This window comes from Artemia sp. Qi Xiang Cuo, chromosome 2 (assembly GCF_049724085.1).
Source record: "Artemia sp. Qi Xiang Cuo chromosome 2, ASM4972408v1, whole genome shotgun sequence".
Classification (NCBI taxonomy): Eukaryota; Metazoa; Arthropoda; class Branchiopoda; order Anostraca; family Artemiidae; genus Artemia; species Artemia sp. Qi Xiang Cuo.
In genome coordinates, this window is record NC_142795.1 from 12,617,807 (window position 1) to 12,641,509 (window position 23,703).

General features: G+C 35.6%; 2 protein-coding genes across 3 annotated transcripts in view; one reads left to right on the forward strand and one right to left on the reverse strand.

The window, feature by feature from the left end:
- The window catches only part of LOC148954909 (xaa-Pro aminopeptidase ApepP-like), a 582,094-nt gene that overhangs the window by 313,408 nt on the left and 244,983 nt on the right, over positions 1–23,703 (forward strand). The gene's annotated exons all lie outside the window — the stretch shown is intronic.
- LOC148954910 (xaa-Pro aminopeptidase ApepP-like) overlaps positions 1–23,703 on the reverse strand; it is a 105,429-nt gene that overhangs the window by 36,539 nt on the left and 45,187 nt on the right. Inside the window, exons 7-10 of the mRNA XM_089103312.1 lie at positions 20,595–20,741; positions 19,239–19,452; positions 13,345–13,460; positions 11,488–11,701 (exon numbers count right to left, since the gene is read on the reverse strand). Coding sequence (XP_088959438.1) covers positions 11,488–11,701; positions 13,345–13,460; positions 19,239–19,452; positions 20,595–20,741 — 691 coding nt within the window. The remainder of the gene's footprint in view (positions 1–11,487; positions 11,702–13,344; positions 13,461–19,238; positions 19,453–20,594; positions 20,742–23,703) is intronic.

The window sequence follows — 23,703 nt, forward strand, 5'->3', positions numbered from 1 at the left end:
TCTTTTTAGGGTCAAAATCAGCAATCCGTTTTTGTTTAGAGGGGGTCCAATGCATCCCCATATCCTCAACCAATGATCGATTGTAGGGGCTCAGCGAGTTCCTGGTCACTGGTCGATTGATACAGGGAAAAACAAAATCTTTGACTGAGTCGTGAAGCGCCAGCGGAATGTGACCATCAATTTCAAAGAACCATCCTTGTGGCCCGTTGTCCTCGACGGTAGTAATGTCGGGGAACTCACAAGGATTCTCAAGCCATTGATAGTTCCCACACGGCAAAGAGTAGTGGGACATTGCCGAGGGGTATAACGAGTTCATGTCCAAGAACACTGCATTTGACTTTACACCGGTGCTTTGTCCGCTCGGATCAGTTGATAAGACGCGGTCCCCGTGAAAAACATACCCTCCTCTCATTGAACGCTCTACAAAAAGGTGTTGATCTACATCTGTGATTAGGCCTATTTCCTCCTTACTAATTTTTAAAATTAAATCCATCACTAAATGGGGTGTGGAAAAATAATATCCTATATCTAACCCGAGCTCTGAATAGATTTGGTCTGTGTTCTTACAGGCTATATCCAACAGAGTTAGAACACCACTGGCCAAGTACAGTCTACAATAATCCCACCCATTTTTACAATTCCCTTTAGCCCACACATTCTTGGCAAACTCATACTCCTCGGCTGTGCATTCACTGTTGGTCAGTGAATTGTAAAAAGCTTCAATTGGAGGTTATTTCACCTCACTTAAGCGAGCGCCAGAACAGTAATAATCATATGCATATACACCTTTGCTGGTTAATAAGTCATACATTTCACTGTCTGGAAAGTGCTGTTTAAGCAAGGGAAAGCTATCAAAATTGTCGCTTTTCTGCACTTGAATCTATTGACTCAATGCCTTGGGAAAAAAACTAAAGGAATCTAAAAACCTGATTTTATTCCAGCACGTGTGTCCATTATCCACTACATACCATTTCAGTTCGAGAAGCAAAAACTTCTCGGCCGATTTGGGACCAATGTTATAGGTAAATGAATTGTTTACCCATGGACTGTCTACTCCCCATCCCTCTCTGTGCATACGTGCCAGTGCCGGTAAAATAAATTTTAAGTCATAATTTGAATTATGGATAAAAACAGGGATAAAAAACTGTTGGCTAACATTTAAATTACACGATTGATGCGCTACCCCCCTAAAATTACTACCCCCAGATGATATTTCCTGCCACAATTGATCATGGTCTCTGACTTAACCCCTCCCCCCTCTTTTCCCTTTAGTCCCCTTATCCTCCTCTACAAACTCCCCCTTACAAACGCAACATATTTTTTGATTTTTAATCGCAAGACGATCCTCTGCAGACAGCACCATTGGATAATGGGTATTTCTCAAACGAGAAATAGCGCCATTAGCCGTGCCAATTAGTTTAGTCAATGCCTTGAGCATGCACTCGTCCTCATCCAATGTCTCAACTATTTCTAACAACCGCATGGTGTTAGAACTATCTCTTTGCGCATGTGTATAAGGCACTGCAATTGCTTGGTGTTCTTTGATTCAATTTGGATATTGGGGATCATTCACCTCCCCCAACTTGGCTTCGCAGTCTCAAAATATTATGTTGTACTGGAGAAGGGTATTCTGGAAATTTTTAAAGCGTAAAATGACCCTATCCCCTTAAACTGTTTCCACTGTCTGGTAGCCATGCCGTCTACAGTGTCTCATGTGATTTCGCAACTTTAATTTTGTCCAAAATCTAGAGAGGCATGTCGGACAGTAGAAACGCTCACCCCTTTTCTTACCCTCCCTCAGAACTCTACTAATATCTGTAATCGGATTAAAATGGCCAATTGCATTCGGTTCACTAGGTGGTGTGTATAACAACCAAACCCAGTGTTTGACCAAATCAACTGACGGGCCTCTTACAGGGAAAACCACCCCTTCTTTTTAAAACGAACCCCATCTTCAAATTCAGTTTCATACTGAACGACAGTAACGCCGATATTTAAATGGGCATTAGCCCGTTCAAAAATATCAATAGATCGTAGCGTTACTGGGTATTTTCCTTCTAAACAAGAGAAATCAACAACGGGGAAATTGGAGCCTTCCTTCCCATGTACAGTCCAGTGATCTAAATTCGTCTTAGTAGCGTCATCTGCTAGAGGCTGAAAGGGTGATATGAGGAAAGCATACTTGAAACACTTTTGATCTGTTTCAAAACAGATCTTCTGGACACCACGACAACCTACTAGATCTGGATTATATTTTAATTCAATTGCTCTCACTCCCCCATGTCCCTCTCTTAAAATAAAATCTTTCTTAAATTTACAAATATTTACACTTAAATTTTCAATAAATAAAACTACAGACCCGCTTCCATTTTCTTTATAGTTCTCAAGATGTGCTATAATTTGCCCTACCCACTCGCTAAAAACTCCCTCAAAATTTTCAAAATTTGGATAAATTACGTGCATCTCGGAATGTAGATAATGATAATAAACTTCACTTTTCCCCTCATTCAAATAAAAAACCTTTAAAACAATAGAAACCTCAATTGAATCTCTACCCCATAGTTGAATTTGCTTCTCCAGTAGTGCACGAATTTTATCTAAATAGTCATGCACAATTTCTATGGGGTCAAACACAAAATTTCCCCCCATAAGTGAATTAAAAGGATCCCCAAACGTCGCAGTGAAAACAACTATATTATTTAAAATTGAATTGGATAATTGAATATCGGAGAAAATTGTACCCCCTCCCCCAAGTTGTCCAACAATATTTGGGCTATGTTCCACTTCAGTTGTTTGAAGTGGAAGTAGGAAATCAGTGGAAGGAGGGTTCCCTGTTAATTCGTTTGTAAAATCCTCTAAAATTTGTAAAGTGTTTGGAAACAAGTCCGCCTCTGAACTAGGAACATTACCTTGCTCAACTGTGCTAGGTTCTACATTGAAATAATTACATAGAAACTCATCAATATTAAAAGGTATTTCATTAGAATTAATAATACCATGCCATTCGTTGATAGCTGATGTTTCATTGTCCTGCAACTCCACTGCCCCTTCAATGTGGTGTTCCTCTCCTTCACTCGATTGTGAGTAAGGGACCAATGCACCAACCTATAAATAAAAAATAGCTTATTTTCAATGTATTCAAATCATCCCTGCTGTTAAAATTTGGATTACTATTGTTTAAAACACGCTTAATAGCATTTGGCTAATTCAACTGAAAGTTCCAACTTAATATATTTACAATCTAAAACAACGCTTTACATAGAAGGCGGCATTTTGTTCAAAAAATAGTTTATTTTCAAAGTGTTCAAATCATCATTTTTTTTTTTGCGGCTTTTTTCGGGGCCCACGGCGCATCCCGCGGCGCTTCTCGAGCCTGCGGCGCATCCCGCGGCGCTTCTCGGGCCCGTGGCGCACCCCGCGGCACCCCCCCCCCCCCGCGCAGTACTTCCCAACCCCCATCACGTGGTTCCCAGCCCCCTTTACATAATGCCCGTCAAAAGTTGAAATATTTCTTTCTAATTCCATACAGATTCAGTGAACTCATGAGTTTAATTATTGTGACCCTTCGCACGAGTTTTCCGATTTCCAAGATTGAACTTCAACAGGCAGGAAAATGCCGGGAACCGTTAACTTGAATTCCCCTCGTTAGCTTCTTGGCACGATAGAAATATTCAGTGTAAATTACGAGATCCATATGTGCAATAGATAAATGGAATAAACTATCTCTTAAAACTTTGTGAAAAATAGCATTCACAGAGTTTTAAAGGTATCTTAAACTATATGTGATAGTGAAGAGATAGCAACAGAGAAAATAGTAAAGATTAGAAAAAAGAGCGCGTTGCAAGAAAATTACATTTAGATATCTCTGGGGGGGGCAGAGAAAATAATGGTTGGGGGTGAGGGGTTCATATCTCTGCGACAAGTTTATATTGGGATTGAAAAATAGTGAAAAGAAAAAAACATTGGAAGAAATAGATATGTATTTCTATAAGATAGGTAGGAAAAAATGCTCACATTTGCATATCCTGGCTGCACTTGGGTGCCAGATGGTCCAGGTAACGTGTGTTGGAGGGCGGACGGGCCGACGTCATTAATTTCTTGTGCAGATTGGGCTGCGGCTTTAATAGTAGGAGCTGTGACTTGTGCAGTCGAGCCAGTGATGTCATGGGCTTGCACAGATGGCTGCACTTGGGCAGGCAGCGTGGAGCTGGGGAGTTTCGGCCAACGGCCATATTGAGCAACTGCTGCTCTTACAGGGGCTGCCTCGCCCTCTCTTGCTTTCTTACTAGGAGATTGGGCGCATTCTTCAGTATTTGCGGTACCCCTAGTTCTCTTTACAGCTGGAGGGGCTGCAAATTCTTCATAATTTGCCTTAAAAAAGAGAAAAAAGTAAGTATCAAAATAATTTTCCCCTGTATTTTAAAGAATGAAAATTCCTATCCCATTCTACAGAATTTATTGTCAGACATAATTTGTTTAGAAAATCATTTATCTCATTTCAGTAAAGCAAAAAGTAAAATCACATAGCATAACTTTCGAAATGTTATAAGCTCAAGAATCAGAGGGAGGCTTTAAATTAGATAAAAGATCGTTAACCCAGCGGCCTATAGACCTAAATTTTGCAAACATAGGTTAAAATGCTATTCAATTTACACATAATATAAGCTTCATGCAGCTCTTAAAGACTTTTCTTTCTAGCCTTGCACAGTTTGTTTTCATTTTACAACGAAGCTGTTAGAAGCGAGGTATTGCCCCCTCTCCCCCCTTTTACATAATGTCCTAAATATATTGTTAGACCTTAATTTGAAAATAATCCGTTTCACTTCTCCAAAAAATATAGCATCACGTCTGCGCTTAATTATTGCATCAAAGTGTTTTAATTTTGACGGAAGAACAGTTCCTTTGACTTGGCCGCCGCGTTTGTAAACACAGAGGGAAAAAGGGTGACAGCTAATTTTAACCTCGCATAGAGCCTTGTGTCAAAACAGAACGGAATTTTCATTAAAAATTGAGAAAAGTCAGCATACACTTTAAATCACATTAGAGAAAGGCTAAAATTTAACGAAAATAAAATTATTTCTATTTGCGAGAATTTGGTTGTAAAACAATAGGGGGGGGGTTAGGTTTTGAGGGTAAAAAGAATATATTTTATGTTTTCTATCGAGTATAGAGATTGTATAGTGATGTTTGTATTGTATGGGGCGGGGGGATTTATGTGAATATAGTGGAGGGTGACCAAGGAAAACAATTTTATTTGAAAATAAAAAAAACAGGAATTTAACGAAAAGATAATTATTTCTATTTGCAAGAATTTGGTTGTAAAACAATGGGGAGGGGGTTAGGTTTTGAGGGTAAAAAGAATATATTTTATGTTTTCTATCGAGTATAAAGATTGTATAGTGATGCTTGTACTAGAGTGGGGGGAGGGGGAGGGATTTACCTGAATATACTGGAAGGGTGACCAAGGAAAATAATTTTATTTGAAAATCAAAAATGTGCTTACATGGTAAATTGAAGTTGCCAAGGCTTCTAATTCATCAAATTCATCCATTGTTGTTTGAACTGTGTCAAAATACTTTCTGATAATTTAATCACATTGCATGCCCGTTATATACGAAATATCAAGGTCGAATTGTTATGTAAACAAGCCCTCTGATTGGCTGAGAAGGAAACACGTGATCTAACTGTTTCCTGGAAACTCATAACATTTGCCTCGAGTAACAACAACACACCTGGAGAAAGAGGTCATTGGCCTGCCCCCATTAGACTCGATAATCCATTAAAGTGAGAAAGTTCCTGTTTTTCCATTCTCAATGACAAAAACCATAAAACATACCTTAAAGTGAGAAAGTTCCTGTTTTTTCATTCTCACTGACAAAAACCATAAAAACATACATGAACTACTGTTGACATCCATGAAAAACCTCAAATAAATTGACCAATAAACATAATCATCCAAGAAAACATCCATCAATTTGACAAAATTCCTGTTTTTTCATTCTCACTGACAAAAACCATAAACCACGTGGTTCTATGCCCATATATGGTGTGGGCGTGGGAGTTTTAGGGTCATCTCTACTCCCCTCTCACGCCCACCACTCCCCCAAACACATCCAATCAAAATTTTCAGACAGCCATTTTTTTCAACATAGTAGCAAGTTCTTGAAATTAGCGCTTTGAGGATTACAACCCCCCCCCCCATCCCTCAGGGAAAGGGTTGTAAGTTATGCCCCGGGATTATATAAGGTTTTTATTGAAAGTATCGTCGTAGAAACTTCAAAAGGGCTCATTTGATTAGAAATTGAAACGACTAGTGGCTTTTTAATAGTTGAAAGTGGTTGGAGAGCAACTAACGCCTCTCCAACGCCCACCATTTCCCAAGACATATCCAATCAAAATGTTCAGATAGACATTTTGTTTAATGTAGTTGAAAGTTCTGGACATTAGGTCCTTGAGGATGACAACCCCCCTCACAGCCCTTAGGGTAAGGGTTGCAATTTATGCCTTGGGGGCATATAATATGTTTATAGAAAAAGTTGTCGTAGAAACTCAAAAAGGGCTCATTCGATTGGAAATCGAAAGGCCTAGTGCCATTTTTAATAGTCGAGAGTGAGTGGAGAGTAATTAACCCCCTCTCACGCCATTTATTTTCCCAAACACATTCAATCAAAGTTTAGAGATAGCCATTTTGTTCAACGTAGTGGAAAGTTCTGAAAATTATGCATTTTTGGATGAAAAACCCCCCAGAGCCCCCAGGGTAAAGGTTGTAAGTTATGCCATGGGGGCATATAAGGTTTTTGTAGATAGCGTTGTCGTAAAAACCTCAAAAGAGGCTCATTAAATTGAAAATTGAGAGGGCTAGTACCCTTTTTAATAGTTGAAAAGGACTGGAGGTTAAATAAACCCCCTCTCACGCCCACCACTCCCCCAAACACATGCAATCAAAATTTTCAGACAGCCATTTTTTTCAACATAGTAGCAAGTTCTTGAAATTAGGGCTTTGAGGATGACAACCCTCCCCCCCCCCATCCCTCAGGGAAAGGGTTGTAAGTTATGCCCCGGGATTATATAAGGTTTTTATTGAAAGTATCGTCGTAGAAACTTCAAAAGGGCTCATTTGATTAGAAATTGAAACGACTAGTGGCTTTTTAATAGTTGAAAGTGGTTGGAGAGCAACTAACGCCTCTCCAACGCCCACCATTTCCCAAAACATATCCAATCAAAATGTTCAGATAGACATTTTTTGTTCAACGTAGTTAAAAGTTCTGGACATTAGGTCCTTGAGGATGGCAACCCCCCTCACAGCCCTTAGGGTAAGGGTTGCAATTTATGCCCTGGGGGCATATAATGTGTTTATAGAAAAAGTTGTCATAGAAACTCAAAAAGGGCTCATTCGATTGGAAATCGAAAGGCCTAGTGCATTTTTAATAGTCGAAATTGATTGGAAGGCTTGACATTTATATAGTAAAGTTCGATGTGGGTACATTGTATTATTTTTTTTTTTTTTTTTTTTTTTTTGTTAGACCAGGGCACTTCGTATCGAAGGAGTTGTCGTAGAAACTTCGAAAAGGGCTAATTCGATTGAAAATAGAAAGGGCTGATGCTCTTTTTAATTGTAGAAAGTGATTGGAGGGCAACTAATCTCCCTACCTCACCCACCCTCCCATTCGCCCATTATGTTTAAAAACTAAAAGTTGCCTTAAGCTTAAATCAAAATGCACTGTGTTAATGCTAATTCTCAATAAGGCATCTCAGCAGATTCCCAAAAACGACTGAGGGTATTATGTTCTAACTTTAGGGGCTATTTCTGCTCTTAAAAGTTAACCAAATCAAAATAGCGTAAGCGTATCCAAGCTATCAAAGACAGTAAATAGATTTTTTTGCGAATGGTACCAAGTTATCCCATTCAGGTCAACTAGAGGAGGTATGAAACTAAATTAAACACTACCATTTGTGTCCAGATTTATAAAATGGTGTATGTTGTTAAAAATTGCTGAAAATTTTTCTCCAGCATACAAATAGCAGGCCAAACTAAAAAGTCTTACAAAAAACGAAAAGATTTAAAGATTTATTTTCTTTTTCCCTGAAAAGACTATCAAACAGTTCGTGGTAACGAACTGTAAGTAAGGAGCGACCCGAATCAATGGTAACCGAAACTCTAGAAAACGGGTTTTTGATACCAATAGATACATCAATAGAATCAGCTTTCAATGCTGATTTTAAATATATAACTTTCATCAAGTTTAGTGCTACCCATCAAAAGTTAAGCGCCTGAGAAAATTTGGCTGATTTTCAAAAAAAGGGGGAAAACCCCCTAAAAGCTATAGAACCTTAATGAAAATCACACCATCATATTCAGCGTATCAGAGAACCCTACTGTAGAGGTTTCAAGCTCATATCTGCAAAAATGTGGAAATGTGCATTTTTTGGCAGAAGAAAGATGACGGATGCGTGTTTATTTTTTTTTTCCAGGGGCGATCGTATCGACCCAGTGGTCTTAGAATATCATGGGAGGGCTCATTGGAACGGAAATTAAAAGTTCTAGTGCTCTTTTTAAGTGAACAAAAAAAATGAAGGGCAACTAGGCCCCCTCCCACGCTTATTTGTTTCCCAAAGTCACCCGATCAAAATTTTTAGATAGCCATTTTGTTCAGAATGGTCGAAAATATGATAAATATGTCTTTTAGGATGACTTAATCCCCCGAAGTCCCCAGGGGGAGGGCTAAAAGTTATGAACTTTACCCAATGTTAACTTATAGTATTGGTTATTGGGAAGTATACAGAAGTTATCAGGAGGTTTTTTTTCTGGTAGTGGGGGGGGGGGTCGGGGGATATGTTGGAGGATCTGTCCATGAAGGAAGTTTTCATGGGGGAAGGGAAATTGCCATGAAGGGGCGCCGGACTTGCCAGCATTATTTATTGACTATTGGGAAGTATACAGACATTTTCAGGAAGGATTTTTTTCTGGAGGAGGGGGGGGCTAGAGGAGGGGGTTACTCTGGAGAATCTTTCTGTGGAGGATGTTTCTTTGGGGTAAGGGACATTTCTATGAAGGGGGCGCCGAATTTCCAAGCATTATTTAAAAAACGATCAGAAATTAAATAAAAAAAACAAGTTTTTTCAACTGAAAGTAAGAAGCAACATTAGAGCTTAAAACGAACAGAAATGATAACGTATGTGAGGGGGTTCTCCCCCAGGTCAATACCTCGCTCTTTACGCTACAGTTTTTTTAGTGCTTTCAAAAGAGCTATCTATTCTAATTTAACGGCCTTTGTGATTCAGGGGTTTGTGAATCAAAAATTTTTTTAACTTTTAACGTAAAGAGTGTGGTATTGACTAAGGGGAGAACCCCTTTATATACGTTATAACATATACGTAATAAAAAAAAAACAATAAAAAAAAAACAAGCGATACGGCTCAATAGTTATCGAAACTTTTAAAAACGGAATTTTGTTGTTAATAAATGCATCAAAAGAATGTGTTTATATTGCTGATTCTAAATATATAGATTTTATTAAGTTTAGTATTACTCATCAAAAGCTACCAGCCTGAGGAAAATTTACCCGATTTTTTAAAGAGGGGGGAAACATCCCCTACAAGTGAAAGAATTTTAATGAAAATCACACCGTCAGATTCAGCGTATCAGAAAACCCTATTACATAGGTTTCAAGCTCATATATGCGAAAATTTGCAACTTTGTATTTTTTGCCAGTAGAAAAATATACGAATATAGAACTTAGCTACGTAAGTTAATTTGTAAATTACGTCATAACCAAATTTAGAAACATCCATTTAGCAAAAGAAAAGTAAAATTTGTATGCAATTTTTTTTTACTTATTCAATGACGGTGAGCCAAAATAAAAGCTGCATTAACTAAAAAACGATCAGAAATTAAATAAAAAAAACAAGTTTTTTAAACTGAAAGTAAGGAGCGGCATTAAAACCTAAAACGAACAGAACTTATTCCGTATATGAAAGGGGCTGTCCCCTCCCCAACGCCTCTCTCTTTACGCTAAAGTTTGACTCTGTCTCACAACTTTATTTTTTAAAACAATAAAAAACTTTAGCGTAAAGAGCGAAGCGTTGAGGAGGGGACAGCCCCTTTCATATACGGAGTATTTTCTGTTCGTTTTAGGTTTTAATGCCGCTCCTTACTTTCAGTTTAAAAAACTTGTTTTTTTTTTATTTAATGTCAATATAAAACGAACAGAAATTAACCACGAACACAAACGAACCTGCTCAACACCTCACTTTTTACATTAAAGTTTGAATTTTGTCCCAATTCTTCAATAACGACTCCTGAAACACAAGGGTTGTTAAATTAGAACAATAAGAACATTTTTTAAGTACTTTAGTCTGAGGAGTGAAGTGTTGAGGAGAGGGAACCCCCTTCATATACGTAATATGATCTGTTCTTTTTAAGTTTTAATGTTGGTCCTTACTTTCAGTTGAAAAAAAATTGTTATTTTTCATTTAATCATATACTGAACTAACGCTTCCAGCGGACTCAATTGCGGAGACTGAGCATATTCTTTTTTAGAGTGATATTATTTGAAATAGTTTCTCGACAATTTTCAATACTCCTGTATGAAAATATTAGAGAAAAGATGGTAGAGGTGTACAAGGGGGATTTTTTGGAGCTGAAATCCCGGTTTTGTTGAAAAATTGTTGAAATGTACATTTTAGGTTCTTACAAACATATTTTGCATATAAATCCCAATAAAAAACTGCAAAATTAGTTCTCTTTTAAATAGAGTGGATGGTATCTAAAGATAAGACAAACAAATAAATAACAAAGAAGAAAGCAACAACTTCTAAAACTAAACTGAACAACAACACATTTAGTAGGATAAGATGCATAAAAAATACATTAGTTCCATGCTCAACACCCTATAGCTTTTTATGCTTATAGCACTTGCCAGTTACAAAATAAGAATGTTGCAACCCTGTTTTGCATTTTGCAAAAAAAAACATGAAATATTTCCCGCGAAGTTAAAATACTCAACCATTTTTCGAGATAGCTCGTTAGTGATGTTAACAAAATATCAAACTTTAATTAATTAATAGAAAACATCTTATGAAGAAAAATAAAAATGTTAGAAAATTACAATTGTTTTGCAGATTTCTGCAAAACCATCTTTAGTGCACAGAAAATCACATTTTGTCTAAAATTCACACAAAAACAATTAGGGTGAGATGGATGACATATTCAAAAAAACAAAAACCAGCAAAAACATTAAAAAAAAGTGGATTAAAAATAATTTGATTAAAATAATATCTCACACCTCTAAGCTGGTTTTACAATTCCATCCGATGTCAACTATATAATTAAACAGTGTATCTGTGCAACAATGACTGTGCAATATTTTGATACCTCAAATTTCTGCGACGAACATTTTGCAATTTTTAAAAAATGAAAAAATATGCAAAAAACTGCAAAATGGCCTCAATTACAAGAAAAGTGAAATTAAAAAATGTTAGTTATACCGAGATATTGTCCACCAGAATCTATTAAAAGCAATCCATTCATGTCAATATTCATGTTGGTTTCTGGCGCTGGTTCATAATGAATGACAGCACCATTTGCACCAAAACCAGCTATTGTGTAAAAACTTGCACCCATGCTTTCATTCTGATGACTACGAAATTCGTCCAACACTTCTACAACTTTTAGTTCATCCCATGTCACACTACTTTGCACCTAGAAAGGGTTAGTTGCGTTTGGTGAAGGAAGCCAATAAAATCGTTGCTGTGGTTGATTAATACAAATGAAAAAAAATAAGAAGAAGATGATGAATAGGAAGCAATACTCCCATCCAACCTAAAGTAAAAACTCAAGAAGAGCGCCTTTTTTTATTTGTAGGGTATTGGAGCTAATGCTTTGCATTTAGTTACGGGTCTATACATAAAATGCTTTATCTTTTGGTTTTATTGAACCATTTTGAGTGGTTCGGTTGACAATCAGTCCCCACAGGTAATATTTTGGTGAATTTCTAGCCTCTGAGTTCCTTCAAACTTGGTACCTATGCTGCCTATCGTCTGAAAGGAAATTGAATTTGTTCAAAAATCCAGTCTTGGGGTCCTTTTCAAATAAATGAAAACAACTAAATTGGTTAGTTTTACTCTTAGTTTTGCCATTGATAAAATAGTCAGAAGAAATAATAATGAAATACTGTATTTCAGCCCTTTTCCTAACTTAAGTTTAACTCAAGAAGGGGGCAAAGCTTTTTTTTATAATTTGTTGGAGCCAAAAATGTGTATTTACCTATGGGTCAGTACATAAAAATGCAATGTCTTTTGGTTTATTCAACCATTTTCAGTGATTTGGGAGGCAGTCAGTTTCCACAAGTAATATTTTGAAGGTAGTTCTGACCTCTGCAGCTCTAAAAGTATGCACCCATGGCTGAATAATATCTAATAGGAAATTAAAGGTCTTCTGAAACGTCCTGTCGTTGGCTCCTTTTAAAATAATGTAAAACACCTATAGTAGTTAGTCTTATCATTAGTTTTGTCATTGATGAAAAGAAGAAAAGAAGAAAAGGAAGCACTAAAACAGTTCTCTAATCTGGAGTTAGACTCAAAAAGGGAGCAAAGTTTTTTTTTATAATTCGTTGGAGCTAAATATTTGTATTTACTTATGGGTCTTTACATATAAATGCAATATCTATTGGTTTATTCAACCATTTTCAGTCATTTGGGGGGCAGTCAGTACCCACAAACAAATATTTGGGCTGAGATCTAGCATATGAGCTCCTTCAAACTTAGCACATTTGCTGACTAACGTTTGAAAGGAAATTGAAGTTGTTAAAAAATCCTGTCTTGGGGCCTTTTTCAAATACCAAAAAACAACTACAGCAGTTATTTTACTCTAAGTTTTGTCATTGATAAAATAACAATAAGGAATACTAATAGATAGTGCAGTTCGATCCTTATCTGCACTAAAGTTAAACTCAAGAAGAGCGCTAAGCTTTTTTTTATAATTTCCTTTAGCTAGCTATTTGTATTTATTTATGGCTCTATAGATAAAATGTCATTTCTTTTGGATTGATTGATATGTTTTGAGATAGTTGGGGGTAAATCAGTCCCCACAAGGAAATTTTGGTGGTAGCTATGACCACTGAGCCTCTCGAAACATGCACATTTGGTTGCATAACGTCTAATAGCAAAATCAGGGTCTTCAGGGAATTCCTGTCTTAGGCTTTTATTTTAAATCACTGAAAACAGATATAGCGATTAATTCTAAATTTAGTTTTGTCATTGACTTAGGGTTGATTGAGTACTTCTCCCTTTCTATTCCCTCTACTATTATGTTTATTGGAGTAAAAAAAACTGCAAAACTTTTACCACATGCCGGTATTTCACTGGAGAATTAATTTTGACAAGGGGACTAGCCAGACTCTCGGAGTCACAGCACTTATCTAGGGCTCCCGATAGGTCGGACTCTAAAACACTCAAGAACCCTGCCCACACATCATTTTGAAAGACGAGTATGCTAAAAAGTTTAGTCTTAACCGTTTCATCCTTGCGTGTCTGTATAATGCACTTGTTCTTCCCCATTTCCTTTACCTTAGTCCATTTTGGCGAATATTTTCTCAAACCTCTAGGCAAAAACTCAGGTCAACTTTTTTCAAATATGCAAAATACCTATTAAGACTCCCTCAACGGACATGTAACACGCATCTTATCAACAAGTATAGACTAGCAGACCCTTCATTAGCAATTGAAAAACAAATAATACGTTTTAATAATAAAATAAATAACAATCCATGGAAGAAGGGTTTTTTATAATAGTAAATGAATTTACCGTAATATTGTTTTCTTTTGTATTGCTCTGTTGTTTTCTGTTTTTTTTTTATTTTGCTACAATAGTAAATGTATTTACCGAAATATTGTTTTCTTTTTTATTGTGTTCTGTTCTATTGTTTTGCCGTGTATAGTTTTCTTGAAGATTCTGTAAATAGCAGTGTGTAGAAGTTTGTACCTCAGTTCTGTTTTCACAGTAGTTTACTTTTCTTTATTTTTCTTTGTATACTCCGTTGCTTTGGTTTGTATTGATGGGTGAAAAATCAAGTAATAATAAAAGAAGCACATATTTGACTAAAATTGATGAAAAATCGACTCTTTGATTTTTTTTTTTTTACTAGATCATTTTCCAAGAATGCAATCGAGCTAAACGATTAAGTCAACTGAATATTGACTCTCCATATGTAATTGTTGTTGTGACTGTTCCTTGTGGTCGTCTTTTTAACGATCATTATAAACGTCATAGCGACTATTCGACTTTTTGATTTTTTTTTACTAGATCATTTTCCAAGAATGCAATCGAGCTAAACGATTAATTCAACTGAATATTGACTCTCCCTATGTAATTGTTGTTGTGACTGTTCCTTGTGGTAGTCTTTTTAACGATCATTATAAACGTCATAGCGACTATTCGACTTTTTGATATTTTTTTTTACTAGATCATTTTCCAAGAATGCAATCGAGCTAAACGATTAAGTCAACTGAATATTGACTCTCCCTATGTAATTGTTGTTGTGACTGTTCCTTGTGGTAGTCTTTTTAACTATCATTATAAACGTCATAGCGAATATTCGACTTTTTGATTTTTTTTTTGACTAGATCATTTTCCAAGAATGTAATCGAGCTAAACGATTAAGTCAACTGAATATTGATTCTCCATATGTAATTGTTGTTGTGACTGTTCCTTGTGGTCGTCTTTTTAAAGATCATTATAAACGTCATAGCGACTATTCGACTGTATGATTTTTTTTTTTACTAGATAATTTTCAAAGAATGCAATCGAGCTAAACGATTAATTCAACTGAATATTGATTCTCCCTATGTAATTGTTGTTGTGACTGTTCCTTGTGGTCGTCTTTTTAACGATCATTATAAACGTCATAGCGACTATTCGACTTTTTGATTTTTTTTTTTACTAGATAATTTTCCAAGAATGCAATCGAGCTAAACGATTAAGTCAACTGAATATTGACTCTCCCAATGTAATTGTTGTTGTGACTGTTCATTGTGGTCGTCTTTTTAACGATAATTATAAACGTCATAGCGACTATTCGAATTTATGATTTTTTTTTACTAGATCATTTTACAAGAATGCAATCGATCTAAACGATTAATTAAACTGAATATTGACTCTCCCTAGGTAATTGTTGTTGTGACTTTTCCTTGTGGTCGTCTTTTTAACGATCATTATAAACGTCATAGCGACTATTCGAATTTATGATTTTTTTTTTGCTAGATCATTTTCCAAGAATGCAATCGAGCTAAACGATTAAGTCAACTGAATATTGACTCTCCCTATGTAATTGTTGTTGTGACTAATCCTTGTGGTCGTCTTTTTAAAGATCATTATAAACGTCATAGCGACTATTCGACTTTTTGATTTTTTTTTTTACTAGCTCATTTTCCAAGAATGCAATCGAGCTAAACGATTAAGTCAACTGAATATTGACTCTCCCTATGTAATTGTTGTTGTGACTTTTCCTTGTGGTCGTCTTTTTAAAGATAATTATAAACGTAAGTTGGAATATTATTATTTATTATTTTTTTTTTTTACTAGATAATTTTAAAATAATGCAAAATAGAAAAAATATAAATTAACATGAAAATTTATTATACCTGTGTCCGTGTTGATGTGACTGTTCATTGTGGTAGTCTTTTTAACGATCATTATAAACGTCATAGCGACTATTAGAATGTTTGTATTTTTTTTTACTAGATCATTTTCCAAGAATGCAATCGAGCTAAACGATTAAGTCAACTGAATATTGACTCTCCCTATGTAATTGTTGTTGTGAATGTTCCTTGTGGTCGTCTTTTTAACGATCATTATAAACGTCATAGCGACTATTCGACTTTTTGATTTTTTTTTTAATAGATCATTTTCAAAGAATGCAATCGAGCTAAACGATTAAGTCAACTGAATATTTACTCTCCCTATGTAATTGTTGTTGTGACTGTTCCTTGTGTTCGTCTTTTTAACGATCATTATAAACGTCATAGCGACTATTCGACTTTTTGATTTTTTTTTTGACTAGATCATTTTCCAAGAATGCAATCGAGCTAAACGATTAAGTCAACTGAATATTGACTCTCCCTATGTAATTGTTGTTGTGACTGTTCCTTGTGGTCGTCTTTTTAATGATCATTATAAACGTCATAGCAAATATTAGACTTTTTTATTTTTTTTTTGACTAGCTCATTTTCCAAGAATGCAATCGAGCTAAACGATTAATTCAACTAAATATTGACTCTCCCTATGTAATTGTTGTTGTGACTGTTCCTTGTGGTCGTCTTTTTAACGATCATTATAAACGTCATAGCGACTATTCGACTTTTTGATTTTTTTTTTACTATATCATTTTCCAAGAATGCAATCGAGCTAAACGATTAAGTCAACTGAATATTGACTCTCCCTATGTAATTGTTGTTTTGACTGTTCCTTGTGGTCGTCTTTTTAATGATCATTATAAACGTCATAACGACTATTCGAATTTATGATTTTTTTTTTACTAGATCATTTTCCAAGAATGCAATCGAGCTAAACGATTAAGTCAGCTGAATATTGACTCTCCCTATGTAATTGTTGTTGTGACTGTTCCTTGTGGTCGTCTTTTTAATGATCATTATAAACGTCATAGCGACTATTCGAATTTATGATTTTTTTTTTGCTAGATCATTTTCCAAGAATGCAATCGAGCTAAACGATTAAGTAAACTGAATATTTAATCTACCTATGTAATTGTTGTTGTGACTGTTCCTTGTGGTCGTCTTTTTAACGATCATTATAAACTTCATAGCGAATATTCGACTTTTTGATTTTTTTTTTTACTAGATCAATTTCACAGACTGCTATCGAGCTAAAAGATTAATTCAACTAAATATTGATTCTCACTCTGTAATTGGTGTTGAGACTTTTCCTTGTGGTCGTCTTTTTAAAGATCATTATAAAGGTCATAACTACTAGTCTAAGGGAATATTTTTTTTTACTAGTTCAATTTAAAATAATTAAATAGAGCTAAAAGATTAATTAAACTTAATATTTACTCTCCCTCATTAATTGTTGTTGTGACTGTTCCTTGTGGTCGTCTTTTTAACGATCATTATAAAGGTCATAACGACTATTCGAATATTTGATTTTTTTTTTAATGTATCATTTTAAAAGAATGCAATCGAGCTAAACGATTAATTCAACTGAATATTGACTCTCCCTATGTAATTGTTGTTGTGACTGTTCCTTGTGGTCGTCTTTTTAATGATCATTATAAACGTCATAGCGACTATTCGAATTTTTGATTTTTTTTTTGCTAGATCATTTTCCAAGAATGCAATCGAGCTAAACGATTAAGTCAACTGAATATTGATTCTCCTTGTGTAATTTTTTTTGTGACTTTTCCTTGTGGTCGTATTTTTAAATATCATTATAAACTTAAGTTCTAATATTATTCTTTTTTATTTTTTTTTTTTACTACAAAATTTAAAGATAATGCGAAATAGAAAATATATAAATTAAAATGAAAAATTACTATAACTGTTTTCGTTTTGATGTGACTGTTCCTTGTGGTCGTCTTTTTAACGATCATTATAAAGTTCATAACGACTATTCGACTTTTTGATTTTTTTTTTACTGGATCATTTTCCAAGAATGCAATCGAGCTAAACGATTAAGTCAGCTGAATATTGAATCTCCACATGTAATTCTTCTTGTGACTGTTCCTTGTGGTCGTCTTTCTAACGATCATCTGATAAAAACTATCCTTGGATAAAAACCGATTCTTACAACTATAAAATAGACCGAGGATGCATGACAACGAATTATTTAGTAGTTCTTTTTTTCAGCGGAAGAGACAGACCCAGAAAATATAATTTGGGGAATCCTCCCTCATTAAAAAAAGATGTTTCAGAGATTCACATCGTCCTCCAAGGCTGATAGTGTCTGTCTCCGAAGAAATAAGTTGTGTTTTTTTTCTGTCAACCAAGTGTCATGTTGCAATTTGTAGTGGTAGCTCCCCAGACCACAACTTGTGCCCCTAAGGAATAAATGTACATACAAACATCTTAACGTCAGACTGGGGCAAAGGGCTACTTCAAAAGCACTTGAAGTAGAGCTAAAAGGCACAATTGGAGGTAAAAAAAAAATCATATCCACTTGCGATGGGAGTGGTAACCTCTTGAAATCACATACCCTTAGATTCAAATCTTCCTAACCATGTTTGAGTGCAGATCAATTACAAGCGTAAGTAACAAGCGAAGGTATGCTTATAATTAGTAGTGTAAAGTGCATGCAATGGCAGACCAAGGATACTATTTTAGGCCTATTCAAAGATGTACACGCTCGGATAAATGTGTTACAAAAAAACAAAAAAAAAATCAGCAAGAATCTAACCTTTTAGTGTGTAGTGAACTCTAAAAGGTTAGATTCTTGTTGTTTTTTTTTTTTTATTTAGCTCTGAAGACGACTTGGTGGAGGTCATTGTTGAAAGAATCGCTGGTTTTTTGTCTTCATATTTTATAATTGGCTAACAAAATCCTCATTTTCTTACCTTTTTTTGGTTTTATTTGTCATTTATGATTTCCTTTCTTCTCCTAGTTTCTTATGTCACGTATAGCCATCATGGTTTTAGAAAGCATTTATTCTAAATTTAAGATCTAGAGGGGATACCTTGACTGAAAAAAATCGTTGCCCAACCACCCCCCTACATTTAAATAAAGTGGTTCTACTGCTCCAGTTTAAAAAAAATCTTCCCCCAAGGTAACGTTTCAAACTTATTTTCCTTTTTCGCCAGTCTTATACCGTCTGGTAGAAAATTCCATACCTATGATCTTGCAAAACCCGGAAACAAAGACAAAACGCTCGTTGAGGATTTTGAGCCTTAGACATTATCCTCTAAAAATTCTCAACTTCGCATCCACGATAAGATAGCATAGATCAATACAGACCCCGGAATTGAAATTAATCGAAATAGTTCAGATTTAAACAGGAATAAATCATAGAAACGTTGTCCAGTTATTTTGTGGATGTTATCAGCCTAAACAGAAGGACCCCTTAATTAAAATCAGCTTTTGAAGATAATTTGTTCTGATCATAGACAGTCATAATGGTCAAAGGGTATGATTGGTTGAATACACCTTAAATGGGATCCAGTTTGGTGTTAAAAAGCTTCAAACGCTGTGGTCTTCACAAGCTTTAAAGGCTTCACAAAGCATGCATTTCTTACCCAAATACTGTCCTCCTGAATCGAGAACAAAAGTTCCGTTTCGAGCGATTGCTTTGTTTGTTCTATGTGAAGGTTTATAGTGGATAATGGCAGAATTAGAACCAAAACCAACAATGGTTCTAAAACTGGGGCCTTGATTTAAGGCTTGCTCACTTCGATATTCATCAAGCTCTTTAGATACTTTGACTTCATCCCAATATTGACCTTCTTTCACCTAAAAGTTTAAATTAATCTGAAAGGTATAACATGGTCGTAAATTATGCGTGGAATAAAATAATAAAACTGTTGCCTGAACAGCGTTCACTGAGAGGTTTGAGAGGTTAAGAGGTACAGGTGCATCTTTAACCGAAAAGATATATAAAATATGTTTCTAGATTCACTGCTCTCATGTCTATCCATTCGCCAAGCCAGAATCATAATATTACTTAGAAGATTTCTTAAAAAATCATCTAAATTAGCTTAAAAAATTAAAGCATATTCTTGTTTTCATATTTTACACGCGTTTTTTATCATGTTTTTCAATAAAGAAAATAATTCAACGAAATTTTAACAAAGCACTGAGGTGGATGGATAAAGCCAAATCTGACCTATTGAAAGACACCAAAATCGTTGTTTCACGTTGATAAATTAAAACCGCAAGATTGTAGAAGAAATAACATACTAAAAACTTTCAGAGAGATCATAAGCCTTCAATACGTAGGACTAAAGAAATTTTGCAATCTACAGGTATATTTTATTTTTAAACTTTATTATTAGTGCTCAAATTTTTTAATACCTTATACCACTTACTCAGGCAAGATTTCCTTGTCAATTCAATAATGTAAACACAAAAAGGCCACTTCCTGTGGCGAGAAGTGTCGAAATTACTGCAGTATTTTCCAACAAGTAGTATGATTAAACTGGTAATAATTATGAATAACACTGATTATAACAATTGAGGAGGAATTTAAATTGCATCTGTCTGGGAATTTGTGCTTTGAACCATAGTTTTATCAGAAACATAGTTGCTGTTAGATCATCTTCGTTTTAATTGGCACGGTAGTTATAAACTATTTTTTGCGATGCTCAAAATTTAAACCAAGACGTATGACTGTGAGCTTTTAAGCCTCCCACCCCTTGTTAAAGGAAAAAAAATTGAAAAGCAATCAAAGAGATTTGGCAAAAATACAAATCAAATTGTTTATACTTCAATCTGATATTTACGACTCATCTCCAGTAATTAATTAAAATAAAACAACCCGAAAAACTTTTACGATACAAACAGAAATCGTTTGGCATTAATTTCTTAGTGTCTTGAATTTATGATGTTTTTCAACTTTTTTATACCAAATCTAAAAAAAAACATTTTTTTTTTACCTCTTTCTCAAGTTTGGCTAGAAAATCGCAAAGAGCCACAGCATCCTTAATATGCGCTCTTCTCATGCCCTCTACTTCAGTTGGATTCTTTTTGGCTTTCAGAAATATAAGAGGAGATGGCATTAGCACGACTTTCGTCTCAGGAATCTAAAATGAGAAGAAGCAATTACTTGAATTTTAAGTGAATCAAGAATCAAAACACGATCGTACGTGATCATTTAGTTGGCAGGGAGAGAGGGCAGTTGTCAGAAAATATTATTGAGAGGATTACTGGAACCTCGAAAAAACCGCTACTGCCCCCCTCCCGTCTACCTCTCCTAACCGTAAAGGTTCTAAGGCCTATTGCGTCATTAGCGTTTTATTGAAAACTATATGTGTTTAAACAGAGTTCTTTATTTTTTTCAAAATATCTACGAAAATTAAAAATAAATACTATATTAATCAAGATGTCTAGAAAGAAATAGCGAAAACAAACTCAATATTTAATATACAGTGATATTAGTTCCTGGAAATCTTCAGAAATTCAATATTTTGTTGTTTTATATTTTATAGATATAATAAAAAATGTTTGTAATATATAAGTTCTCAGTACAGTGCAGATGGCACAATATGCTCTTGAACCTTTACCGTTAGGAGAGGTACTGCAGGATAGTTTCATGCTGTACTGCCTCATCTTGAGTCACATATATGTTCCAACTTGAGTGTTCTTCTACTTCAGAAAGTCACCAAAAAAGTAAAAGAGAAAATAAGATAAGAAACACTGTCAATCAGTGATATTCATTCAAAACTACGATCGTCCCTGTTTTTAAAGGTAGGCAACCCCGGTTAGGGATTTTAGAACAGGGTATTATAAATAGTCTAGTTTGGATTTCGATTCAATGTCATGTTTGAGGGGTTTAAGTTTTTATTAGAGTTTTAAAAGCCTAAAGCAAATTACTCTTCGAATTATTTTTTGTATTTTCAAAATTTGCTCTACCCAAAAAAGATTACTCTCCCGAAATAAACTCATGCTCATATTGTTTTTCAGCTCTTTTTGGTTTTGAAGTAATGCCATTTGACACCAGCAACATAAATAGCGAAAATTGAGGAGCAGTGTCACATTCTTAAGCATGCAATTCACGTACGGATTCGACAAATTCCTAGGAAGGAGTCCAGAGCTCCTCCCCTCATCAGAAATAAAGAAAATTGACTCTACTACTTCACATACTTGTGGCTTCTTCTGGACTAAAAAATCGACAAAACAGAAGGTGAGGCATGTGCCAAGGGAGAGAACCAGAGCTCTTACCCTCTTCTAAAAGAAAAAACTTGATTCCATTGCTTTACATTACTTCTGGACCTAAACGTACAAAAAGATGCATGGGTGAAAAGCAGGGGTGCTATTAGCCGAAATAATTTGGGGGGGGGGGGGGGCGAAGCGAGGGAATTTACCGAAAAGCTGGTCATTTTTAAAGACTGGTTTTGACAAATAATTGGAATAAAATTCGTTGCAAATACGAAACTTGAGACCACAGGTGACCTCAAGGAATCGTATAGCCTGATAAAGAACAGCTTCTTAGTTCTGTTTCTCGTACGAAGCATGCATTTCTGCCGGATCTAGTGGATCTAGTAAAGAAAATTCGTGAAAGAAAGTGGATGTAGTTGGTGATCTGATGGAGAAAGGAGTAATACAAGAGGTAAAAAGTAAATATGATTTATATACAAGCAGAATTCAGAAGTGACAAATTAACAATTTCATTTAAACAGAGAATGATAATTAAACACAAATATAACGATTAAATACAGAATGAAAAAAATGCTACTAAAAAACTTCAGTTAAAAAGTCAAACGTTCTTTGTTTGGCATTCTCAAAACACACCATGACGAGGTGATCCAAACAGTCATCGTCCATTGTTGTACATGGACGTCCAGTTTTGTGACGTACAGTTTTGGACGTCCAGTTCTTGTCATGACCAGTTTTAGTTTCCTGAAACTTCTTTTCACCATGGCCGAGGCTGGTGAGGCTGTCACAATCCACTGGTAAACTGACCAGGGAGTTGGGGATATCGATTTAACTCCATACATTTCAAGGAATAGGGTCTCAAACATGACCCTAGTCAAAATAGGGTCACAGTGACTTCATAGCTTTGGACCTCGTCCTGGTCAATAGCTCTAACTTGAGTTGCGTGGGAGGTTTTCTTCGGGAGCCTCTTCGTGACTTTGGAAAGGCTTTCATAGCTGATGTCCATTTTGCCCAGTAGACTTCACTACGCTGGCTCTTATCATCGTCCAAGCAGTTTACTAGGGCTCGGTGAGGACTCCACAGAGTTTTTTTAAATAGAAGAATTTTCCAGTCATCTAGTGGGTCGGCTCCAGGATCAGAAATTTCCTCTGAATAGCGAGCAAGTGGATGCCAAGGATGTTGTTTGAGTTGGTACTCGTCTTTGGCTAGTGAACCAACTTATTTCCACTGCTACTTTCGAAGCCAAAGTTTTCCTCTCTATCTGAACAATTTTGGGTGAGACCATAAAAGATATCACGTACTGTCCTGAGTTTTGTGTTTGCAATCTCCAGATTAAGCTGCTCAGTCTGAAGCTTTCTACGAGAACTTTTGTCTTAAACAGGACTTGGGAGAAGAACAAATGCATTAGAGCAAAACCAAAGCAGATAATGTGATGCTGCAGAAGTTGGACTTTTTCTTTTATTATCTTCTACTCGTTCTGTTCTATCAGCTCTTTGAGAACTTCAATAATAGCTTTGAAGCTGGTTTACAACGCTGTCAAACTCTCTGACCTGGACGCCAATCTTGTCAATGACAGATTCTTAAGCTTCCGTGTCGATTCTGTGCTCTTAGCTGCTCGTTGTGACCCATAAAGAAGAAACATAGTTCCTGTAAGATTCCAAACCTTTTTCGGACTATGGAGGTAATCCGTAATACTGCAGTATTCTTCCACAATGAAATTCTCTCTATGATCCAAACCTCAAATTTAGCGTTCTTGTCTTCCCAGTTCGGCTCATATGTGTCCCTTGACACATTGTTGATTACGAGACATATCGCTTGCATAAACATAGCTTTAAAAAGTAAGCACCCCTTTGGCTGCGCATTCCTTTTTCTAAAACTTTTAGAATTTTT